Source organism: Anomalospiza imberbis, chromosome 1, assembly GCF_031753505.1.
Source record: "Anomalospiza imberbis isolate Cuckoo-Finch-1a 21T00152 chromosome 1, ASM3175350v1, whole genome shotgun sequence".
Taxonomy (NCBI): Eukaryota; Metazoa; Chordata; class Aves; order Passeriformes; family Viduidae; genus Anomalospiza; species Anomalospiza imberbis.
In genome coordinates, this window is record NC_089681.1 from 66,067,441 (window position 1) to 66,092,941 (window position 25,501).

General features: G+C 41.2%; 1 protein-coding gene across 5 annotated transcripts in view; it reads left to right on the plus strand.

Annotated features, from left to right (window-relative positions):
• Window positions 1-25,501, plus strand: part of EPB41L4B (erythrocyte membrane protein band 4.1 like 4B) — a 169,681-nt gene that overhangs the window by 75,277 nt on the left and 68,903 nt on the right. For 3 of the 5 annotated variants that reach the window (XM_068195520.1, XM_068195510.1, XM_068195540.1), the window contains exons 12-17: window positions 22-131; window positions 2,162-2,192; window positions 2,671-2,704; window positions 3,689-3,756; window positions 5,882-5,992; window positions 21,480-21,661. In XM_068195520.1, coding sequence (XP_068051621.1) covers window positions 22-131; window positions 2,162-2,192; window positions 2,671-2,704; window positions 3,689-3,756; window positions 5,882-5,992; window positions 21,480-21,661 — 536 coding nt within the window. Of the gene's footprint in view, window positions 1-21; window positions 132-2,161; window positions 2,193-2,670; window positions 2,705-3,688; window positions 3,757-5,881; window positions 5,993-6,755; window positions 8,185-21,479; window positions 21,662-25,501 lie in introns of those variants that run through there. The other 2 variants (XM_068195548.1, XM_068195531.1) reach the window with 2 other exon arrangements.

Sequence of the window (25,501 nt, forward strand, 5' to 3'; positions counted from 1 at the left end):
TGTTTATTTCTGTGTTTTAAGTGGGAGGACAGAATATCAAGCAACACACGGGACGAGATTACGCAGAACTAGTACATTTGAAAGAAGGCCCAGCAAGAGATACCCTTCTCGGAGGCATTCCACTTACAAGGGTAAGTGTTTGTAGACATCTGTGCACTGAACAGGCCATGCAGGTGTCCTGTTAAATCCTAGAAATGTCACATTACAATCATGACATCTGTACCACATTATAAAAAGAGGAGTATGTCAGATCACCTAAAAAATCAGAATGTGCATGGAGCTTTTTTCGCCAGAGTTCGTTGTTTCCCTCTTCTCTTTTTAATCTCTATGTACAATTAATTCTTCCACCCCCTTCTGTGGAGGAGGTACCTATGGTTTTTTGCTGCTCTATTGAGGAGGAAAGAAAAGTTGCAGAAAACCCACTAAGGCAAAACATGTAATGTTTTTTTGAATAATTGCTTGTGTCATGTGGGGTGGAGCAGTGTCTAGAAGCCTCGCTGACTTGCTTATCTAGCCAGACAATTTTAGGGTTATTGGACAGTCTCATTATGCAGTTGTTGTGGGTTTCCTGACTGTAATGACATGTTATTCACCTGTCCAGTCGCTGACTTTAACTAGCTTGCCCTGGGAATTGAGATGTACTGAATTTAAATGGAATGACAAAGAATTCATTTCCCTTGTGTTTTTGTAATTTGTACTAAAAAACTTGAGCTTTTTTTTCCATGTAGAAAAACCTAGGAAGGAGCACTGCAAGATAACCCTCTCCAAATTCTGTATTACTTGAGCCTGCAGGTATAGTTGCCATATGGAGCAAGGCTGCTGTACACAGTAGGGTGAGATGACATTCCCTTAGAATGTCTTAGCACTTGTCTGCATTCCCAGAATATAACCCACAGTTCCATGAGCAGCCCTTGTGGTATTATGGGGACATTTTTGTCTCATTTACAGTGGGGGGAGAAAGGGTGACAAGCATGCATGCTTTCTAGAGGCTGTAACTCTTTCCTTTGCTTCCTTCCTTAGTACATGGAAGGAGTTTGTTTAACTGAAAGGCAAATTTAATAAATCTGTGAGATGCTGTTATCTGAGACATGAGAGTCAACTATATAGTATGGGTTATTTTATAACTGGAAGAATGAATTCTTTAAATTTAATTCTTGCCATAACAGGATCTAACAGACCTTCAGGTTCTGCCTTCAGTCTCAATGCTTCTGTACTTTTGTCTGTGAGATACAGACAGAAGAGAGAAAGTGTGGCTTATGCTTAATTATGTCCATTGCAGCTAGCCAGAACTTCTTTCACACCCAAGTGATTAGAGAGCTGAACAGCATGTTTGTTAAGTTAATGCAAAAACTCTTGTAGGTTGTTGTCTTTCATGCATCTTTTGGCCATTAAGCCCTGTACCTAAATGCAGCCCACAAGGGTTGGATTCTCTCCTAGCTCTGTCGCTTTTGAGACTGCTACAGTGTGCCATTATCTTCCTGCATTCAGCAATCAGTTGGATTTTCACTTTCTCTCTGAGAAGTTTTTCAGTTCTCTTGAAACACACACAGTCATGAAAAAGAGATGATACAACCCAGTTACTCAGCTGCCACCTTCACCATTCTTTCCAGCCAGTCCAAAGCAGAGGCCAAGACCTTGTTCCACAAGATTACTTAGTGCCTGCCAGGATTCCCAACTGATGGGCTATTTTGGCTACCATTGTTCCCTGCAGTAAGACACAGGCCATTACCAGCTTTGTGAATAGTCTGGTTTCTATAAGATAGTGAAAATTTCTGCAAGGGGTAGTTTCTGATTTCCAGTGAACTTGATGGTATTGGCATGGTAGTGTACAGTAAGATGAGAAAAAAAGTGTTCTGGTTGTGCAGAACATACTCTGCCAAAAGTCCTGTTGTGGATTTGGGAAGAAGATGCTTGTCTGCTATCCTCTCTAAAGGGCTTTCACTCTTGCAGGACCAGAGGGAGATTTGTGTCTGCCCCATACTTTATGATGTTACACAGGATTACTAGAAAGCACAGGGCTGCACTTGAAATTCAGACACTTCTGTGCAAATATGTCCGTATGAGGATTCCCTTTAGCCATAGTGTAACAGACCAACAACAAGAGCTGCAAAATGGCTGATATTTCACTTGTCTTAAGATTTTGTGTTTGTTTCTTTTTAAGCAAACAATCCTGTGAAAGCAGCACAACTGTGGTAAGTGACTGCTCAACTTGTCTCTACCTCTCGGTTGCTGTTCTCGGGCTAAAAGGATTCTGAAGACAATATCTGCTTTAGGATTTGTAGAAACAGATTCTGTGGTGTGGGATTAATTGCTTTGGCATGTCTTATTATGCACCTCCAGATTCTTCTTGGGGCCTGTCTGCTTCCACTGTTTAATCTATTTCTTTTATTACTTTTATATATGAAATCAGACTAAAGTAAAACGTACTTTCTTTTTGCTCACTGCTCTTATGCTAGCTTATCAAGGATAATTTGTTCATGTATTTTAAATCTAAAGCAAAGATAAAAAGCTTGCACCCCTCTTTCACATGTTAACCGCTGTGGTGTATATCTTGAATAAAATAATTATGTCCTTAAGAATATTAATTTTCTCTGTAGTACTTCCCTGAACTAAAAACATTGTGATGTAGATGTATTGATTACATAAGAGCAATTTTTTTTTCTCTCTTAGTGCTAAAAGTACTCCTGAAGTCCATACCTACCAGGTAAGAACACACCAGTTACAGAGGAAAATGTGGTCATTTCCATATTTTATGGTAAATATTTTTACTCTTTATAGTTTATACAACTGTTTTGCTCCCCTTTCCTTACTCTGGGGTAAGATTTTCTGATGGGTCAGAAATAAACAGCACCATACTGGGGTTAAGGAGTTTTCTCTTTTTTCCCCTGTTTTCTTGGATGCTCTGCAAACTGAGTACACTCAATTTGCCATCTTCTTTCCCTTCCTTTTCTTTTTGTGAAAGTTAAAACCTTTGGGACTGTTAATGTGATGGGCCCCAGGAGACTGCTGTATGAGCAAGATTTTGTCTAGAGCAGCCTCTCACAGTAGGTGATCGTGACAATTTCAAAGTTGCAATTACCTCCCTCATCACAACAGTTAGAGAGTTCCCTGCTGGTCAAATGCTTTTTGGGTTTTTTTTTTTAATACACTCCAGGGAAAACATTACCTGGTTTTCATCTGTGCTACTGGCAGACAGTGGGTACTGAGAAAAAACAAGCTTCCAAACTCTGTATGTACATGAGAACTTAGTCTTAACACTTTTTATTAAAACTTTCAGCATTGATTTTGTTTTACTGTTTCTCTTTAAGATCTTATGGATATGAGAAGGAAGTCTTGTCACCAAAGACAGGAGACCTTCTGAAGCCTGCTCTTTATAACTATTCTTACTCTCCGCCTTTGATCAAAGTTGACATTTTTTGATGTGCTTTCTACGAGAAGCACTAGATATGCCAGGTTGTCTGTCAAACAGGAGAGCAATTTTCTTTGCATTGTCCTGTGAGTTTGTCCTAATGAGCAGGGACATCACCAAGTGGCTTCACATATGTGCTCAATGACATGGGAGGAGGTTGGAAGCATTAGGGTTTCTAGGGTTCACAAGGAACATATTCCTCATGACTCCAGGAAAATAAAAGTTAATAGGGAGCTTTAATATGCTTTCATTAACCAGGTTCAATGTTTCCATTTGCAGCCCCAATATCATCCTAATATACATCCTGCTCAGCCACACTGGCATCCACACACACCTGTGAATGTAAGGTAAGCAATCTTCCCTTTGTGAAGAAAAGATGATTACTTTTTCTTTATGTTACTCAGTATGAAGCTTTGGTGGCCCTATTGGGAAGTTGTCTGCACATAAAAAGTAAACGGAAGTTAGAAGTATGGGATGTAGAGACAGTATTAAATAACTTCTAAGTTTTGCTTTGGAATATGAATTATTTTTTTCTAGTTGATTTCTAATTCAAAATAGAATGTTAGTGATCTCATGTAGGGAGTATGTTGGATAGGGAGCTGCTCTGTAGCTTAATTGCAAATTGATCAGTATTTATTTGTATTTAATTTCCTAAGACAGAGAAGAAACTCACTGTAGTGTAAAGTTAAGCTATTAATAATTATATTCTTGCAGTGGAGCACTGTTTTTCATCTTTTGCAGAAATGTATATGAAAAAATGACAAGTACATGGAACAATTCATCAGGAACATTACAGATAATGAGTAAAATTATAGCACTGAGTTTTTGAGAACTCTTTCACAAAAACATTCGCGCATGTGCTGTTGTGCTATCTTCTTGCGTACTTTTTTGTTTGTAGCTGGTGATGAGAGACATTGAGTGAAAAGAAATTCTGGAAGAAATTCAGTCCAATTAAAACCCACTTGGTGGAATGCATGGTGAAGGCATGCACCTGCTGGTGGATATGTGTCTATACGTGTACACATGATAAAAAACAGCCACTTTTTTATCCTAATAAAAAGTAACCTTTTTAGATGACTCAGTTTTCTAGACAAATAATCGTCTTCAGTGAAAAATACCAATACCCTAATCTTTGTTTCTCCTTATCTAACATTTATATTCTTACATCACAATTGGTAGACTTTGGGTTTAGTGTGGGCAGGCTCTGGGGATGAGGCTGAGTTTAAAATGGATGAAAAGACAATTTGGTATGAGTTTGAGTCTGAGAATGCAGGAAAAGGGCAAATACATTATTAGAAATACTAGGCTGAGAAGCAGACAGGCATTGTCATCTCAAAATTCCTAGTGCACAGCAGTAAAGCAGATATTAAATTTGTGTTAGAAACAGGAGACTTGAAGTTGTGTAATGAACTTTGCCTGTATTTCAGGCTCAGGAGTCTTCCTGGTTTTAGGGTTTCTTTATCCAGTTTATTATGAGCACTTTAAAATGTACAGTTCCACATTATGAAAGAGTGGCTGCCAAGAGAGCCTAATGATTTTATAAATCATTTGAGGTTTTGCTGAAATTTTTCTAAAGATTTAATCACTTACGATACCAGTCCATGACATTTTAAAGCCAAACAGTTCACCCTGGAGCAGAGTGATATTGAAATAAGCACAATAATGTATTGTAGTGTGTGTAGACAACCTCCCCCTTCAGCGCCTCCACTGCCTGGGCAAAGACTAAGGTCAGTGAAATATGAACAATGGCTTTTTTATAGTAAGGCTTGTAAGGATGAAAAAACACAACCCATACTTAAAAGCTCAGTCATAGAAGCTTGGTAGAAAAGGTACTCAGAATTTTTGTCCCATTCAGGTAGAAGCATTTAAATGTGTGGTTAAAGTGGAAGTTTCAAGTTATTCTAACTTGGAGTCAAAGTGAAATAACTGGATATTTAAGATCTTGGACAGCTTGATTTGAAAAATCTTATTCCATTCAATTGCAAACTTGAGATCACAACTACAGATGCATAAAATTCTTTCTGCTGTGCATGAAAGTCTGGAATAGGCATGGGCTGAAATGAAATGACCTGTGTAATACATGTTATGTATGGAGCTTTTGTTGAATAATTTGTGAAATAGTATGTGGAATTGTGTCTCAGTTTTCTTAGTAAAATTCTCTCACTGAAATTGTTTGCAGATTCTTTCAGTGAAATTGTTTGCAGTTAGCTTAATATTTAATCTTCAGAAAAAAGAATTCCAATTAACAGCTGTCATTATATAACTTTAGAATATATCTAAAAAAAAAGGTAAAATCTAAACCTTGCCTGTGTTTCTGCTACTATAAAAAAAACTTACCAGAATCATAGAATGTTTTGGGTTGGAAGAGACCTTAAAGATCATCTGGTTCCAACCCCCTGCCTTGGCCAGGGACACCTTCCGCTAGACCAGGTGGCCCAAAGCCCCATCCAACCTGGCTTTGAACACTTCCAGGAATGGAGCATCCACAGCTTCTCTGTGCAACCTGTTTCAGTGCCTCACCACCCTCACAGAAAAGAATTTCTTCCGTATATATAATAATTACAGCTTCAATTTGGTAATAAGGTAATGTTAAATGTTGTGGTTTCCTACATAGTGTTCAAAATTGTTGTTTTATTTATTCCCCACTCCGCTGCAATGATTCAGGGGACATTGTAGGAATGGTTGAAGTTAGTATCTCTAAGCAGCAATAAGTAATGAACAAGTAAGGAAAAAGATATTTTCCTTGTAGTACTTTTGCAAGTCTCAGAGAATTACCTGTACTAACTGTAGACTGGGGGTGTTCTTAAGAAAATGCAACTCTATAAATTACAGGCTGCTTTAGTGTTAATTAACCACACCAGTGCCAAAGGATTGGCAGCAACTATAGAAGAGCAATTTTCATTCATAATAGGATTGCCTTTCTTAACCCTTTGCACTTTAAGGATGTACTTTCATGAGCTCAGCATTTTGCATGATAAGTTTTATTTTACCTGTTTGTTGTACAAATTTAGTTCTCCTATAGCCTCCTCCTCCTTCCCCACCCTCCCACCCCCACCCCCCCCACTTTGGAATTCCGGAGCATTGATGCACTATGCTTGTCTGTAACATTGCAATCAGAGAGGGTTTTCAATGATTGAGCTCTGGTTGAAAGCCTTTGGAATCAGCTAGAAGATTTCCAGTTGCTTCAGCAGCTTCAGCATCAGACCTATCGGTCTGGCCCCATTTCCTTCCCGTGCTGTAGCTCCATGTGCATGCTTAGCACTTGCAGGATGAGCTCGTGTTACTGTGTAGCACTCCTAAGTTGACTTCCATTCCTCACTAACCAATAACTGTGCAAATGGTACAGGCCACCCTATCATGATGACAGGCCCTATTGGAAACCCCCCACGAGTGGAGAGGACAGCAATTTACGGTATATCCAGGAACAGAACCAGAAGAATTTAGGAGGAGTCCAAAGCATGGTGTATCAAGATAAACTCATGACGACTCTCTGAAAAAGAGCCATCTTCATTTCACCTGCCATCTTAGACATCATTGCATTCCATGGTCCTTGTCTGTCTGCAATATGTTCAAAGTGTATTGTGCATAAAGTGTGTGTCTTTGTATGTACATCCATCATTGTTTAGTGTTCGTGGACATTCTTGGGAAAAGTGTTTTCCATATCTTCGTTAAAAAAAAAAAAATCTTGAAAAACCTTTTTTGGATTCTTGTAAGAATTTTCAGTGCCCTGAGACCAGAAATATTTCTGGGGGTTTTTATTCGGGTTTTTATTCTACCCTAGTTTCAAATCTGTGACCCCCTGCCAGCTGTTGAAAATCAGACATTTGTGCCTTAGTTATTTTTATTACCTTGTTTCTTTTGAGTCAAATTAATAGACTGAGAACTTTGTTTTATAGTGGCATGCAAATAGGAGCTTGGAGGGAGGAAAAAACAGAATTCATACTGGCAATCAAATTGGCTTGTGGGCCACCAACAAAGGGAGCCTACTGAGGCAGTCATATGTTTGGATGTCATTTGTTTCTAGTTTTGTGTTCTGCAGAAGAAAATAGAGGTGCTTACCTAACTTTGAAGACAAGTATAGGGAAAGAACACTGTAATAAATTTCACAGAGTATGTATATCTTTTTTACTTCTTATATTGATAGCATTTCCCAAAACCATACTTGCTGCTATAAAGGCAAGAATATTAAAAATTAATCCTTGCTAAAAGGGTGCTGCTGTAATCTTGTTTCTAATGTGATTATGGAAGTGAACTTTATAATTACATTAAACTACCTACTGATAACTTTTCTCTGAGTGGGCTCAAAAACACAACATATAATCGGTACATTAAAAATGAGGACATTCCAGTGGAATAGATCTATTTTTTTACAGTTAGACATTTGTGAAGTTGAATGTATATTTTGCAGACCTAGGACTTTGAATTGGACTGGCTGGTATTTTGATCACTTGCAGACTTTTTTATTATCTTCAAACCAAAAATCACAGTGCCATCTTCACTCGTGCATTTCTTTTAGTTAGGCCTTACATCTGTGGTCTCTCTGAAGTTGTTGGAATGGATGAATCTTTATTTGGGATGTTTTCAAAATGAAGTAGTTTTTAACTTGATTTTGATAAATACACATTTATAAATGGCTATAGTGAATTTTTTCAGAACAAATTTGATAGTTTATAACTTTTTGTGAAATACATTTGTTTACAAATGCTATCTTTTATTATTTGTTTTGATCTTTCCTGTATGTGCTAAGTACAAATAAAAAATGTCAATCTTGTTGATCTGGTTATGATGCATTATTTATTTTTGAAAGATTTTGGGGGAAGGTGGGTAGATATGCTTGTACCCGATTTCCCCTGTAGTTACTAATGCTGTGGTGTATCAATGTTTCCAGTACAATCTGTAGAGAGGGGAAGACAATAAAGCAATTGTGCACTGAGATGTGAAAATGCCAGAGTAAGCCTAAGGTGTGTGATCACAGAGGCTGACTTTGGTTTCTCCAGACTAGTCTTCCTGTAGTTCAGCAGCATTTTATTTAAGAAAGGAAGAAAGAGAAACTTTGTTGGAGCCATTGGAACAAAAGACTAGTTTAGCTGCTGCTCTGAAAGCGCTCTGGAGGATGGTTCTTGGAATACTCACATTGAAGTGTGGGGCAATGGTGCTTTATTATTTACACACCTACATTCATGATATAGTATCATTCTTGTCATATAATCTTGTCAGCTTCCATGTGCTTTGTTGCCAGTGTTCCACCTCATCCTGTGTTGCTATGTGTGGTTTGGTTTCTTGCTGAAGGTGCACGGAACGAGGGATCCATTCCCTGACAGACTGCAAGAACAGACAGCTCCAGGCCCAGCTGGTCCTGTAAGTGTTAAAAAGCCTCAGGCACACTGGTGAAGAGCAACCTGTGGGCCTTGTGTACTCTGCAGTTTGTGTGTGTTGCCTCGAGGGAAGCACTTCTAATTCTGCTCCTCTGGAGAAGGAGCCCACACATTCTGCACTCGCTTTTCACTTGTTCATCCCTCATCCTCCCTGCTGCCTGCAGAAATCTGAACCAGCCAAGTCACGGAGCAATCAGCTAGGTAAGAAGAGATCAGTGCCTCGGTCCTTCCTTCCTCTAGACATCGTTGGCTTCCTGTAGCAAATGGGCTGGGATGCAGTTGGGAAGAGGGAACATAGCTGCCTGATTCCTCTCTGACCCCAGTACTGCTCTCACCTGTGCAGTTTACACCACCCAAACAAAGGTGGATATGGGTGGTATCTGCCTGAGCAAGGTAGTATAAAAGAGTTGCGTTAAATATTAAAAAGCGCATTAGTGTTTTTTTCCTAAAATTAGAACAGTTGTAACTCACAACCATTTGTTTATACAAGCCATAGAGGTCTTGCGATGCTAAGATTGCCATTTTTTGTTTGAAGCAACATGAAACACTGCAGCTGAAACCAGATTACATGTAGAGAGGGAAGAAAGAAGAAAAGTGGACAATGTTTGGTTAAGTCTGTTGTTAAATGCAGCAGCAATTTTTATTTAAAATATTGGGAAAGTTCTGTCAAAAAAATCAATACTCCATCTTGATTTTGTGCTGCTTCAGGAATCCTCTGGTAGTTTATAGGCACAAACTCAATATAGGAGCTTGATGGTCCTGGTATGCGAGTGTTTATGCACTGAACGACTGAATTACTTTACCTCGGAGTTCCTCATGAGGAAATGCTGCACAGTTTTTACCAAAAAGCATGTTACACAGCCATTCTAAGTCAACACATTTTATATGTGTTCTAAATATACACAGGGAAGTTTGTTTTTTTTTTTTTTTTTTAAAAGTCTTGAAGATTGCTAAAAGGAGGTGTAACACCTTCTAAATCCAAATGAAACGTGTTCTCAGGGGTACCCATTGAACTGCATGGGCAAACTTTCTCCACCCTGTTCTGAAGTGTGTTTGCTGTCTGAAACCTTCTTTTTACAAGTCCAGCATACACTTAGAAACTTCTGTAATTTGATTACAGGTGATAAACACTATCCTTGGATCAGCTTGGGTGGGGGGATGGAGGAGAAGTCTGAGTATAGCAATAGGTCTTGCAGAAATTACACTGATCTAAAGTCCAACATGGAATCGCTTTTTCCATGTGCTGGAGAATCAATTTACCCAACCTGGCTCAGGGTATCTTTTGATCATCCCTCTGCACACCTTCCTCCTGTGCTTAATAAAGCTGGAAACCAGGTCTTCCCTAGCAGAGCTTAGGCCTGGCTCTATGCTCTGTGTATTTGGATTTGCAGAGGGATTATCTTTGGCCTTGTAATAACCATAATCCCATGTCCTCTCCCCCAGGAACCGTGGGGGAATTGAAAAGCTGATGACTCTGAGACACCACATCTGTAACACAAGCTGAAATAGATCACTTTTCACCCTCAGCCTGGCCCTGGCATGCAAACTAATGACTAATATTGAATACTGAAATATGATACCTGAAATGCAATACTGAAACTGTTGTCACTTTGAATATATTGTTTTAGTGTGGGCTTTTTCATCAAACTTTCATTTTCAGCTATTTTTCTCTAGTTGATGTGAGTCACAGGCAAAGTGAACAAAGGGATCAGGTTTTATAATGCATTTCTAAAGCTGGCAGTCAGGGCGCTTGCATACTTAAAGGAAAGAATTAAGTCTTTCTGGACCCTGTTATCATTGAACCCATGTGCAAACTGACCAAGAGGAGGATTGTTTTCTCAGATTGTGGATGGCAACAAGGCATATATTATGGCCTGGTGATGTAAAATGTGATTTTCTATTCCTCTGAATGAGCACTGCAGAAGATGTTTTTTCAGCTTGCAAGAGAAAGAGTGGCAGAGCTTGCAAGTAATTTTGAAAATGGAACTTCAGGTGCAGGCAAGGAATGAGCTGGGGAGCATCAAAGGCAGCAGGAGAAAAATGAAACCAAGTATATCACCTGCTTTTCAGGCCTCAGTGTTGGTGAGATGGGGCTGTCTGAGAGAGAGGAGACAGTTCAGCACTGCAATCATCTCTTTTGAGTGGAAAAATCTTTTCAGTTTGTGTATCAAGCAGGCAGGCTTCTACCTACCTCAAAGGAGAGAAGTTTTGATGCGCATCCATCTAACCTGACACTGCAGTTCTCTGCTGGCAATGGGAGGTTTTCCTATTACTCTGCAACAGGGAACCAAGGAAAACAGACTTGTAGGGCAAATGCTGTCATTGCAGCATTGCTAATGGCAGCTAGAGACTGCTGGTGCCAGAGCTGCTACAGACCAGCATTAATGGACATAAATTAGGAAATGTAATTTTTTTAATTGACCTCAGACTCTGTGTGTTGTGCTTTGAAGGGGATCCACCAGCATCCTGGCTTCTTTTGTTAAGACAGAAGTTTCATGGGAACCTTTAGAGCCAGCTTGAACTGACTGTTTGCACCCTAACCAAACTTTTGCTATATTGTGAGGATGGAGATTTTGAACTGTTTCAGAATAGATACATTTTTCCTATGTTACAGTCAAACTGCACATGGTTAGAAAATCACAGTGCTCTTATGCTGCTCCCAAATTCTAGTGTCGAAGAGCATGCAGGAAAATCAGTCCTTCTCAGCAGGCACATAGAAGGATGCAGCTTTTGGAAAAAAAAAAAACAATCCTACTCAAATCAGATCAGAAAAAAACATGTAAAGAGGTGGGCCACACTTTTCTGTCTACCTCCTGCAGTACATAGCAAAACAGTGTGTGATAATCATGAAGACTTTGTTCAGCTTTTCTTGTTTTCTACCTACTGTTGTAACTTGAAGTGACTGGCCAAAGAGTTTCCCTTCCTCAGGACATGTGCTGTTGCCCTTGTTGCCATTGCATCACCAAAAGAAACCACAATAAACAAACAAAAAACTCAAAAAAAAAAAAAACCCAACAGATAATTCAGTTGGAGTTCTTCCATTGGTATGAATCATTTCCCGTAATAAAGCTACAGAGTAAATGCTGTTCTCAAGCACTTACTAATGACTGTTTCATGACTGTGCTGTAAAGCAAAACAACTTACTTTCACAGAGCTGACTTCACAAGTGTTAATCTGAATTTAATTGTAAAGTTCATGTGTCAGGCCTCCCTGTGTGCTGCCCCCTGCAGATATGAGTATCTTGCTATGGAAAGTACAAGCATGTCTGTAATAACTTGCATACTGAATTTAATTTATGCATGTAATATACTTGCAGTTTTGAACAGGGAGAAGAGATTTAAAAACCACCAAAAACCTTAATCTTCCATACAGCTTTTCTGAAGATGATTTTTTCCCCTTCAGTTAGAATCTTGGCAGACTTGGCACACATTGGTGGACCCAGTGTTACTTCTTTGTTTTGTTGTTTTTTGCATGATAGCTTTCTAATGGCTATGGGATACTCCTTTGGGTTTGGTGGCACCTTATCTTCTATGATCTGTTGCCTGTGTCTCTTCAGAAGCAATCTAGTTTGTTACTAGCAGAAGAAGCAGTTATGATGACTGCCTTAATCATCACGCCCTCTCAGAACTGAGGGATCTGCCAATTTAAAATTAAGATAAATGTTGAGCTGTGGCTATGGGAACCAGTGGAAGTGCCCCTGGGGTTCTGTTTTCAAATTACCACTACAATTATATTTCCACCACGAACGTACTATTTTTGTAATGTGCTTGATTATTTTTTCTTTTCCATTTTCATCTTCCTCTTTCTTTTCTTCTTCCTTTTCCTCTTCATTTTCCTTTCATAGCACTAGTAGTATGACCTTTATCTTTAAAACTATCAAACAGCAAAATCTGCAGCTCATCACACGAAAGATGATGTTTTGGATTACACAAGAACAGATGTTTCATACAAGAACAGTTTGGAAAACTCTAGTTCCTGACTTAGCAATGTCTTATGTTGATGGATTATAAAAATTGCTATTTCTTTTTTTTTAACTGAGGCAATGAAAAACATCATCTACTTTCCGAGTCACAACAAAAATGAAAGAATTAGCCACACCTAATTAGAAGTAGGAAGTACTGATCTAATGCAATTAAACTCCGGATAAGAAGCTAATTATTTATAAGTTACTTTTTCCTCCCTAAACCCATAACAATCTGTGCTGGAGTTATAATCACAGTAGCTTACCTGCCATTACCAATTTCTGCAATTTTTTCTTCCTTAGAGAAGTAGAAATACAAATCATTAATGAATCTCCAGTGCTCTCTAAATTGTGTAATTGCATAGTAATGAACTCAGTACCTAAACAGATGTCAGAGTGGCTGCTTCTTTTCATCTCCAGGGGCCAAGGCCCTGAATATTAAGGCCTTGCTGGCAAGCAGCAGAGCCAGCATCACGGTGCCTCTGAGCCGAGTCTTTCTCATCAGTAGGAATATAGGAGTCAAACAGGAAGGAAGAGCTCAGGAAAAAAATGGGTCAGGCAAACAAAAAGCTCAAGTAAAGGGTTTAGGCGAAGCAGAGTTTTACAGTGTTATGTGCAAAAGAAAGGAACTAGAAAATGAAAAGCAATGGATTCTGCTAGAAACTGAGAATGGAGAAGAGGAATGAAAGCAGCAAGGGAGCTTTGTGATTTCAGCCTCTGTGTCTTGAGTACCTGGAGCTTTCTGAATCAGTAGCAATGCTGATTTGAAGCAAAGGAGCTTGAATGAGCTTGAATGGAAAATTGGATGCTGCTTCTGTATCAAAATTTCAAGCCCAGGAGGCCTTTGTTTGTTATTATTCATTTTTAGTTTCAATGACTGCATTTAATGTTTGTGTCTCATTCTCTATTTCTGACTTAAAAAAAAAAAAAAACCTGTGAAAATGGCTTTAAAGATAAAATGAACAGTTTCCTGCTGTAAGTCAGATGAGTTGCCCAAGTATTGAAGTGAGAACCTTCCCAGAGATAGGGCAGAGGTTGCAAGTATGTAATTAAGAGAGGTCTTGCTGTGCTGAGTGATTGATATTGTACTACTTTTATCTGTTAATACTGTGTTTTAAAAAGGGCAAAAATCTATAACCTAAAAAGAAGTCATTTGTGTGGCAATGGAGTCGGCTGTGTTCACACTGGACTTTAAAGTTATGGCAAATTACTGAAAATTCACAAGACAGCATATTTTTTGTAAAGCACTAGCAGTATTCAGAATCAGAATAATTTAGAAGCATGAAAATTACACAGTTTTCTTAATTTCTTTTAAAACAATTTTTTCCCAAGGAATTTCAGCTTAGTAAGGATGGAGACAAGAAGGAGATTTTGTAAGATGGGAGCATATTGTCAAGGGAAGATAAATCCAGTGGATTAGCTTCAAGGCTAAAGGGATTACACCTTTATAATCTGCCAGATGCAAGGCTGCTGTAGTTCCTGGCTTCACAGCCCAGGATGAGATGCTGAGCATTCATTCCAGATACGTAAATGCTCACTGAGCACCCACTCAGCCGCCTTGCCAGGGAGCAGAGGAGAAGGGCAGTACCTTGAGCAGCACCTGCATACACAAACAGCAGCTCACAAATCTGGGGCAGCACACAGAACTCCATCCTTGATGCAAACACCTCCACAGAAAATAGGACTACAGTTGAGAAGATGCCCTGAACTGTGGTGATCAGAGCTTGACCAGCCAAGCTGACCAGCAGCTTGCTTACACAGGACTGGTCACTTTTCTCACCTTTCTCATGTGCATCCTGAATGAAATTCATCCTGCACATGAATTCACCTCTTTCCTTTCTCTTGTCTCCTCACAGGTACCCCTGCTTTTTCCTTGCATTGCTTCTGGTTTTGCTAAGTCCATACTCAAAGGTCCCAAGGCTACCAGTGTAGTTTGGACCTTACACAGAGTTACTGATATAGTTCCTTAGCCAGTGTTGGCCTTGCAAGGTTGTTCTCACCCAAGAGACCCTGATACTCCTCCTTTAGAGCTCTGGGATGTTTGGCCATTGCTCATGTATCCCTACCATAACTACTTGTGAATTCCAGCAGTCCTTCTGGGCATGCTCTATAGCATTTTTTAGCTGCTTTTGCCTTTATCTTTTATGTCCAGCAACTTCTGTTGCATCCTGTGATTTCTTGTGTTCTCCTCTCTTAGCTAAGCCTCAGGCCTGTGCCTGCTTCTCTCTGCATCCTTTGGCAGCAACCACTGAGCACAGTGGAGATGAGACAGGGATGTGCTTAGCTCACAGGGCCTGAGTTATTTAATGAGTTAAGTGGTGGGAAAAGCTGCACCATGGCTAGCAATCTGAGATCAGCTGCAGGCTACCTCAGAGACCACAGATCCTTGCTTGGCTTTGCTCCTGTTTTAACCTGAGCTAACTTGCTTGGATTAGCCACCCCAAGTTGTTCTGTTTCCTAAGGACAAGGACATTTGCCTTTGCCGCTGTCTGAAAGGGGAAGGCAGCACACTTGAGGGAGGATCTTGTTGGTCTTAGAAATTTTTATGTCTGCTTTTCAGAGTTTTCTCATCTACAAGGACATCTGGGACAATGAATTTTTTTGACAGGTGATTAAATATCATTAGCTATTGTTAGTGTTAATTAAAAGCATTTGTAAATGAAAAAAAGCATGCTTAGTTCCCCAGTGGGCATATTTTGCATGACAGTTTTGCAAGACAGTATTTTTTTAATGATCTTTATGCAGATAAGGTGAAATCTATGAGGACAACATCTTTATTGAGTCAAGATTTGTTCCTTGGTATTTTATACCATGTGCATGCTTTGCTGCGGTGAAGAATTCCAGATTAGTTTTGCTTCAAAACTTAGTTCAGCATCTTCAGTGTCCTACAGCAGGCTTCCATCACCATTTATTAATATATTTTTTCCCTATTATAATTTTCTCTTTAATTTCAAGGTTGTCTGGGAGAAGGTTGCTGGCTGCCTGCTCTGCTTTCTTAGGTGTCCCTTGGATTGGATGGGGACTGTGTATCATCCCTGGCAGCAGGGAAAGAAATATGCAACACAATTTTCCATGCCTTCCCTGAAGCAAGCAAATGGGCCAGCTGTGATGTTCTGGTGTCAGAGCAGAGCATGGAAGTGTAACCACAATGTTAGCTTTAGTTACACTTCACACAGCTCAGGAAGCCAATTCTGACCAGCAAAGATATCTTTGTTATATGGTGCAGGAAGAAAAAATGACATTGGTTTGGTTTGAGTGATCCCAGTTTTCCTTTACTTACAAATACTCATTGCTTTTATATATCCCAGTCCTTGGCTGCAAAATGAAAGTTCACCCTCTCTCCTGTTATTGCAGTCATCCTGCTGTGGTCTGTGTTCTCTTCTCATGTATTGCTGGGTCAAGTCTTTTGCTTCAGTCCAATAGCCCTGGCCATTAAGTGATACTCATACATACTGCCTTCTTCCTATCCCCTCATTTCCTCTTTTTCCTCTCCACAGGGATATTTTCAGAGAACGCAAAATTTCTTCTCTCTGTGCCACTTGCCATGCTTTAGGGAAACAAGTGATATGTGAGATTCTAAATATGATTAAAGTTTAGGTAAAAGTTCATTGTGGTTTATTTGTTTGGTGGTTTTTTAACTGCTTTTGAAGCATGGACAGGGAATTAACCCAGAATCTACCCTCCTTCCTCCCAAAAAAGGGAGATACTAAACCCAAAAATGAATGTTTGGCTTAGCATAGCTGTTAAGTCTCCTCCCCCTGGCTGCCACACTGAAGTTTCACATGCAGTGGCTGCTTTCATTACATACACATTAATACACATATATGTTAACAGGCACTGCAACACTTCCCCTGGCTGCCATTTGGGAGCACATCTAAAGCTCATTTTGATGTTGGAGAAGGTATTGTAATGATACAACGATGGGTGATACATCTCCCAGCACATTCATTACAACACTAGCAGTGTGAATTTTTGCTGCCAAAACCTGTGCAAATCACCACCAGTCTTGCTCTGAGCTACAGATGGGGGAGGACTGAGAGCGATTCTGAAGATGTTTGTGGAGAGTTTGAGGGTTTTTAAATACTGGAAAATTGCAGTGGTTTGGTGGAGGAGGAATGTTCAAAGCAAATAGAGGTGTGTGTGTTGTAATTGTTGAAGGTTATCCATCACAACCAGACCTAGAAGCCTGGGATTTTTTTAAACCACTGTTCAGCTATGGTAGGGAAGGTCTAAACTCTTAGAGTCATCCACGAGGCACAATAGTTTGAGCCTGCTTTCTGGTATTGCCCCTTCAGCATCCCCATGGAGAGGAGAGAAGAAAGTCCCACCATTTGCTCTCCAAGTGTAACTTCAGACAGGTGGAATATGGCTAGAGGAAGAGTGGGGAAAGAGGGGCATGTGTAGGGTGCAGGAGTAAGCCTGCTCTGGGACACAGGTGAAAGATGTTTGTGCAGGGCTACACAGCTATGTTCTACAGGAGACTGAGGCGGGTAGCTGGGAGGATGGCATGGAAAAGCAATTATGCTTTGTAAAAAAACTCCTTGTCACTCACAGGTCACACCAAAATGGGAGTCCTTGCATACCGGGCCTGTCATGGATGAGAGAAAAGTATTGATCTTAGCACATCAGAAAGATTAGGGCACAGCTCAGGAGGAATTTTTGTGCTATTAGGTAGGAGTAATGTGTCACAGCTGAGGTTGTGGGGCTGGAAACCTGGCCAGTTTAGGAAAGGATCTGATGTTCTTGAGCATCACATGTTAAACATGAGTCAACAATCCCAGATTGTATTAAAAAATGTCATGTTCCAGTGTGTAAACAGGAGTAGATCCTGTAGGACATGGAAGCAACCCTTCCTCTTTGAAACATGTTTTCAAAGCCTCAGCTGGAATGGGGTGTCCAGTTCTTAGCACCACATGTTGGAAGCAGAGCAGGGGGCAGCTGGGTGGACAGGGATGGCAAGATGTCTCAGAGCTGTATGGAATGTGCAACCTGTGAGGGGCAACTGAGGAATTCAGAGCTCTTCCGATCCTGATGGGAGGTGTAAAGGGCCATTTTCAAAAACACAGTCTTCTGTAGCAAGAAATAATTGAATTCTTAACACAGAATTTTTACTGTGTCTGTGGTGGATGGGAGATAAAATAGTGGCTTAAATTGCAGTAAAGGAGACAGAATAAACAAAGAAATAAGTGTAGACATGCTGAGACACTGAAATTGATAGCGCAAGAGGGTCATTGAGTCTCTGCTAGTGAAGGTGTTGGAGGTTCAGTTCAGGTAAAACAGGCCCACGTACTTTGGTTTTGAAGGCCTTCAAAAACTTTTCTGTTCCCCATTTTCCTATATCCTCTTAAGATATAGGTTGTGTGGATTCTATACTAGAGACATAGTTTGGTAAAGCAGTAGGTGACTGGAGCACATGAAATCTAAGAATGTCAACTGAAAACAGCTTTTTGGGTAAAGTGTGAGGAGTGTAAAACTGAGACAGAGGACTAGTAAATTAAAACTGTAAAATAGAAAAGGAAATTAGTAGATATTTGATATTTGCCTTTTTGGTCAGAAGGAAGTAATTATTGTGAATTTGAGGCTAAAGGCATCGCTAACCTTGTGAACACTGAGTGGCCTTTTTCAAGGTTCAGCTTGCAGAAACTGAATCCTCAGGAGCGCCTTTTCTTGAGTGGGGGACAAAGAAGAAATAAATGTTTGCTTCCTTTGCACACTTGCCTGTAGGGCCCTGTCTCATTTTCCTTGAAGGACAGGAGCTGTCTGTATAGGAAACAGCTGGAGCTTGTTGAGAAAACCACACAAGTAAATAACAGCAGAGAAAGAGGAAACCTGCAGGACAGCCAGCTGATGTTTAAAAAGTAAACCAAAAGTGTGATATTGGCATACTAGGATGGCCAGAAGGCAGATGCAAGAGAAAGGATGAAAACTACTACCTGTCCACATAATGCACATAAGTCTAAGAGCATTACTTGGTGTCTGGGGAGCAAGTATAAATTCCTGGAGGTCAGGATATGAACACTTAAAAATATGGTCAAAAAGTTGGTTCACTGAAAGTAGTGATTTATTTACATCAATAGATTGAGAAGGGTACATGAGTATGTTTTCTATTCAGGTAAGCCAGATAGAAGCAAAGTTAGTGACAAAAGGATGCGCTCAGTGGAAAAGTGTCAAGTCTCTATATTTAAGACAGTGGAAGAACAGAAAAGTGAAAAACATGTGATATGAGATAATAATAATGATGTCACCTTGTAGAAACTACAGTAAGATACCTAATATACCCCTAAAATATATGTAAGAGAGTACATAGAAAAGGGACTTGGACTACTTATGGTATTTTTGTTTAGGTACAACAGCTTTCAGCTTTTCTAGTTGGCAGGCCCTGGGGCTGCTGCAAGGCCTGTTGTTTCTGATTGTTCAGTAACTCCTTGGTAGTGAGGGTGTTTGTGCAAATGCCCAACTTCATATGCATTGGACATGCAAGAGTTGGCTGACCCTGAGATAAGTTTGCCTCGACATCTGTCAGTTGCTGTCAGCCCTGGAAGAGTGCAGATGACCACACGCTTTTACATGGCTGGCAGTTTGAACATGGGATTTCACATCGGAGAGCGCTGCCTGGGTAGTGACACCCTGTCTGGAGCTTTGTGATCTGCTGTCCTCAAGGATTTCAGTGCATAGCTGAACATCGGCTTCACTGGGCTAGCTCTTTACTTCTTTGACGTAAAGGTTTCCCTGCATTTTACATTTTACATGTTACTCTCCTCTCTGGAAAATCAAGAAATACATCTAGAGAATTTGGTGCACATTTGCCCTCATGCCAGAGGTCAATTCAGTTGGCTCATTCAGTTGCTCAGCTCCTTCGCATTTCAGCATGGAAGATACCTTGGGACCATAGCAGTATGAGGAGTCAGTGTAAGGACTTGGTGTGATTCATTTTAAAAAGACCAATTGAAAATCTGCTAAACCAGCCTGCCAGTGGGTGAAATTAAACTCCCAACACGTTGGGTTTTGTGTCTTGAAAAAAACTGAATCAGATGGGAAAAAAAAAAAGATGTGCTGAGGCTCTGGCCCCAAACTCATTTCCCAACAGGGTTTTAACCATGTGAACAAAACCACCTATCCTCTCAGTCAAAAAATGTCATGCCAGTCCAAGGCCCTTGAAGGGAAAATGCAGGAGAGCTGCTACAATTAGTGTGCAATCTCATTAGCCTGTACCATTTCCCCCCTGTAGGCACTTGCTTGATTTGATTATAGCAGTAAAGATATAGTGCAGTTTGAAAAGACAGACCAGTCCTGGATTATTTGAGCTCACAAAAGCTGTCCCCTGTGGATCAGACACCTATTTCTATTGTTTCCTTAAGGCAAAAAAAGCCATCAGAAGTGCCTTTATTGGCAGCAGTTGCTTCATGCCGGGAACCTGCCACGATTAATATACACAACATTCCCCTCCCCACCTCCTGCTTTCAAAAAGTAACCAGCATAAAAGTATATTTCTATTAGTACCCAGCCAGAAACCTCATGTTGTCTGAAGTTGTTACTAAGAAGACAGTGGTTATTAATGATGTACTAAACTGCGTGTTTCAGTAGAACTTTGGAAATGATACAGATGTGTTTATTTACAGATGACTGGTTAATTTTGCTTTGAATCACTAAGTAATCTGCAGAAAACATATGTAGCAAGTATCTTAGGTATCATTTATTCATTGTTCCTTTAATTATTCAGTTTGCTTTCATTTCATGTTGCCAGGTTTTTGGCTGCTGTTATTAATAAGAGCAAACTGAAAACACATGCAGCTGAAGATATAATTTCTTTAGCATATTTCAAATAGGCAGGGGATTCATCTTTTGTTGAAATGGATTGATTTACTGCAACTACTATAGAATAAGTTAAAACCTTATAAAAATTTTAAGCACTCCTCTGAGGAAAGCACATTCAAGTCATTTGCAATATCTATGTAGAATTATCTCAATCTTCTTTGGTTGCTGGAATTAAGAGAAAATATCACTTCTAGAAATTCATCGTAATTTCAAACAATAAACTGAAACAGTATCAGTTAAAGCTAATGAAGAAAAGCAGCCCTGTAATTTGTCACCTCTCAGTTAGAGATGATGAGTTAAAATGTCAATGTGTCCCCATTTGCCAGCTATTGCAGACTGATGATAGTTACACTCCTAACTAAACACATGCAAAAAACCCTCACCAAGACCCAAACTAGTGTCTTGTACCAGCACCGGTACAATTCCTTTAATTCCTTTTTGACCAAGTGCTATTTTGTATGTTGTTATCTGTAAAATGTTTTATTTCCTAATATTTTCCCTAAGTCATAATTTTTTTATATAGCTATTTTTGCATCATAAATTTAGAGACCTGAACATTCTCAGGAATGTAGTCTTACTCTGAGAGTGTTCCTTGGTCTGCTCTTTGGACAATTTCACTTTAAATGAGTTATTTTCCGCTTGATGATTTTCCTATCCCAGAAAAGATTCTAGCAGAGATTATGTACTGTGTAAAATCAAAAATAGTTCTGATCTTAAAGTCATACAAACAAGCAGAGGCATGCTTTTTTCTCATCATATAAATCTTGTGAAGATAGAAAACTGTAAAGATTTGGGATAAAAAAAATTATTTACAAAAATGCTGTGCATTTTTTCCCAAGAAAGTTTTCACTCCGTCTCTCTAAATGTGCAATTGGTGCTACTGTTTACTGTTCTAATTTGAACTGCATTTATTTTGTAGCTATCCGTTGAACAACAGCGATCTTCATCCGTTCAACATTGAGGAGAATGGTGGAACTCCATATACCACAAAAATGGCTGCAAGGCACCACCACCACCATCGCCATCTCCACCACCACGCCAATTATGGTGCCCTTGCTCCAGAAAGCAAAGATATTGTTTCTGCAGTTCCAAATCCAACCAGTAAGTCCACTGCAGTGATCGTTATTTCAATGATTGTGCTGATTTCAGGTTTGTCTCAGGCAAGGAGTCAAAAGAAAGGAAAGGAAAACAGTGTGCATTTCGGTTTTACTCCTTGAAGAATGTGCTTCCTGTTATTATTTGCTAGCTTTGTAGCATGTGCAAATGAGACAAGAATTGCAATTTCCTTGGTTTGCTACAGGGTTGTGGGATTTGGTGTTAGGTGGGTGTTATATAGCTGAACAAATACCCCATTAGTCACAGATACTGACTCTAACCACTTGGCACAGGCTCCTTTTTCGTTGTTACTATTTGTTTGTGTAGTTTCACAAACCTACCCTCATTTGCTGTTGTCTTTTGCTGATCTGTCCAGCTGGCCCTCAGTCTTCATGGTTTGGATTTGTTTTTGTGTCTGGGCACAGGCAGCAGAAATTTTGGAGCCCTGGACATACAGCATCTAGCTCTTAGATTGGGTAATCGGAATAATTGCAAGCTTTAGCTACCAAGACTGGAATATTCTTGCTTCCTTAGTTGAGAAATTCTTGGCTTGTAGAAAGCAGTGAGGAGAGAAGCCTATCCATTTCTGATGCAGTCTTGGGGAGTTTGGGTGGAAGTCTCTGCTGATGAGCATGTACAGGCATTTTAAGGGTACGGAGCTTGGCCAAATATTTTACACAGGAAATGGAAGAGAAACATCCCTCTCACTGAGCAGTCCTACTTGCTCTCCAGATTTACAATCTCTGCACTGTGAAGTGTGTCAGATGCTGAAGCTGTATAAGAATATCAGATGATGGGCAAAACAAGATATGATCTATTATATTCCTTGTCTCTAGGAAACTATGAGTTCTTCCCTTGCCCAGTTTTTGCCTTCATAACTGTAAATGACCCTGAGATAGCGATCTATTGTGGAATCATGGAATCTTTCACCCTGGTTAGTTAATCTGATAATTTTCAAATTCCTGAAACCAGGGTCTTGGACTGTACTGGGTGACCCTGACTGTAAGCCATCCCACCTCAGCAGTATTGCACAGGCATCTACCTGGACAAGCATTTTTATCAGACTTTGTTTCAGAAGATCAGAAACATTTTATTTCATTTTCTTTCCCCAGGAGAGTGCGATAGTTTTGCGGCATTTGCATCTCGGCCCTGCTCTGCAGCCACCAGCATCCCCCGGGAGGGGAGCGCAGGCCCGGGCGGTCGCAGGGCCGCCCCGCACGCCGGGCTGGCCGCAGGTGGTGGGGGGATGCTGGCAAGGCTGTGCTGGAAAACCTCTCCCGGCTATCAGCCTGGCACCGTGGGAGGCGGTGACCTTTCTAGGGGGTGTGCCAGCCCATATTTTCCTTTCCCAAATTAGAGCTGAAGCATGCCAGGAAATTCATTCCGAGCCAGCTATGCTGCTGCTGAGTGTCCCGACCCAGAAGGCACTGCTGGCCCTGCTTGCCCCGACCCCCTCCTCGGGGCTCCCATCCAGCCCACAGCTCCGTGTCAGACTGCCCTCCCGGTGCCCCGCTTCAGTCCCCGCAGTGCTGCTGGTCTCCTGCTCCCCACCGCCCTGCCGTGGGCCCACCTGCGGGACAGGAGGCAATTAAAGAACAGCAAAAACCACACGGCACAGCGGGTTTACTCCAGCACTCTGTCTCCTCTCAGGTCACACAGCTTCCCTGCTTCTCCTTATTGCAGAAATAACCTTAGGAAAAGCCTGGAAGAGCACAAGGGCAAACGTCAGGGGCAGTTCTCTTTGTGCCCCGCGAGTGTTACCTGTGAGAGGAAACTGGGGCCCAGGAGGCTCCATGGCCTCCCTCAGACATGGGGAGAGTGAGCCCTCTCCCCCAGACCGGCCCTGGTGGTGGGGAGCAGCCTCCCTGGCCTGTCTGCCATGCTCTGAAGGGGACTTCAGAAGCCATGGCATGTATGGATGGCAGCTGTTGCTGGAGACACGTTCACCTTTCTCTTCACTTTGTCTGCTGAAGACTGCTCCGCACTGTTTGAGGCAGGAGAATCAGTACTGGTTCCTGCCCAAAGCCATTAGCGCCGAATGCCGATTCCCATTTTCTCTAAGGGAGTGGAAAGGGATGGAACACCTCCAAGGGGAGGCTGTGGTGCAGCCATGCTGACTGCTCCTAGCTGAGCTATTTAGGCAGCTGTGCATGCTGTGTGTCTTAATGCTGCCATGCTGCCCCACTGCAACCCGTTGCTGATCCTCTGCGGCACCTGCGCATCCGGCTGGAGGTGCAAAGCTGATTTCCCTTGAGAAGACAGTCCGTGGTTATATCTGGCATGTTTATGCTCTGAAAGCAGTGGCAGTCTGGGTAGGAGCACTTCCCTTAAAACAGAATCAGACTTACTCATTTGCAGCTTGGGGTGATGGGTTTAAGTGCCTTTTCAAGGTTGGTGCTCAGGGGACTGGGGTTGGTTTGTTTTTAATGGTTTCATTAAAATGCTACTCAGGCTATTTCAGTTGAGAAAACCCTTGTAGACAGCATGTGGGAAAGGTTCACAGTGCATGTACTGAAATGGTTAGGGAGCATACTGGCCATTGGCTGTTTATGGAGGCCATGGCGCAGGGTGTGGGACAAGAAAAAATCAGGCAGAGAGGAAACACTATCAGCAGTCTGCCTCAGGAACGTGAGGACATGGGGTACTGATGTCTGGCTCCAGGCTGTGTGGAAAGGCCAGTGCTGGGAAAGTGTTTCTAGGAAGTAAGTGGTCACTAAACTGGGGATGCTCTCAGGAAAGAGGGTGCTTGTGACCAAAATATCTCAAGTGGAGATGCCTGAAGAGCAAAAAGATCTCATGGGGCAAATATGCTATCCTAGCAGAAACTTCCCCATAAGGCTGATAGAGGTGAAACCAGCACTTAACCTACCTTGTGCTTTTCCATGGGACCACAGGTGTTTTGTGACTTGTTCCAGTTCCTATGGACTGGACTCATCACTGAGCTCTGAGATGGTTTTGAATTCATCTGAAGTGGAACATGGAGTGACCCACTGATATGTACCCACCATCAGACTGAGAGGGAGAAAGGATCTGCCTTTCTTCCACTTACATCTATTCTGAGAAATATTAAAATTCCAGTGCAGTTACTGGGACATGGGCAGGAGAGAAGGAAACAATAATGTGACCAGCCAGGGTTCCTTTAAATACTAGTGCATGTTTCCCAGCAAACACACAGCACAGGACTTTGTTACAGAAACAAAGAGAAAACAAACCAGGGCCAGACCTGCCTGATTTTTCACATTCCAAGTAATTTGTCTGCTTCAGTTACCGGAGGAAGTGAAATCCAGTGAAACAAATCTGGTGTGTGTGTTTATGAAGCTGTTCAGCTCAGCAGAAGATGTTGTTTTCCTGCATTCAGCCTGATTCTTGTACTCACAATGCTACTCTTCACCTCAAAGCTAATGTACACAGATCACATCTTGTGGTGCAGCACATCTTCCCCCAGTGTATCCCAGAACCCCAGTCCCACTCTGTGCAACAGCAGTTGGCCTTACAGGGAAGAGAGGGTGAGCTGCTTGCTGAGCCTAATTGGCATGGCAAGGTCGTACATGGATTACCAGGTGCACATGAGCAGATTCACTGGCAGCAGCTGGGGCTATCCCTGGGAGCAGATGCCAACATGTATGCAGTGCAGCTCACAGAATTTTTATGACAGAAAATGAGCAACGGGAAGAGGGGACCCAGGTTGCCTCTTGAACTCTGGGCTGAGCTTGCAGGTTATCACTTCAAAAAAGGGCATCCTTTATTCCTGAGCAGCTCGCTACAAAAGACCTTGCATAACCCTGAGCAGAGAATGGTCTAACACAGACTGAGTTTCAAGCTGAAAACTGAGCTTGGAAAAACCAT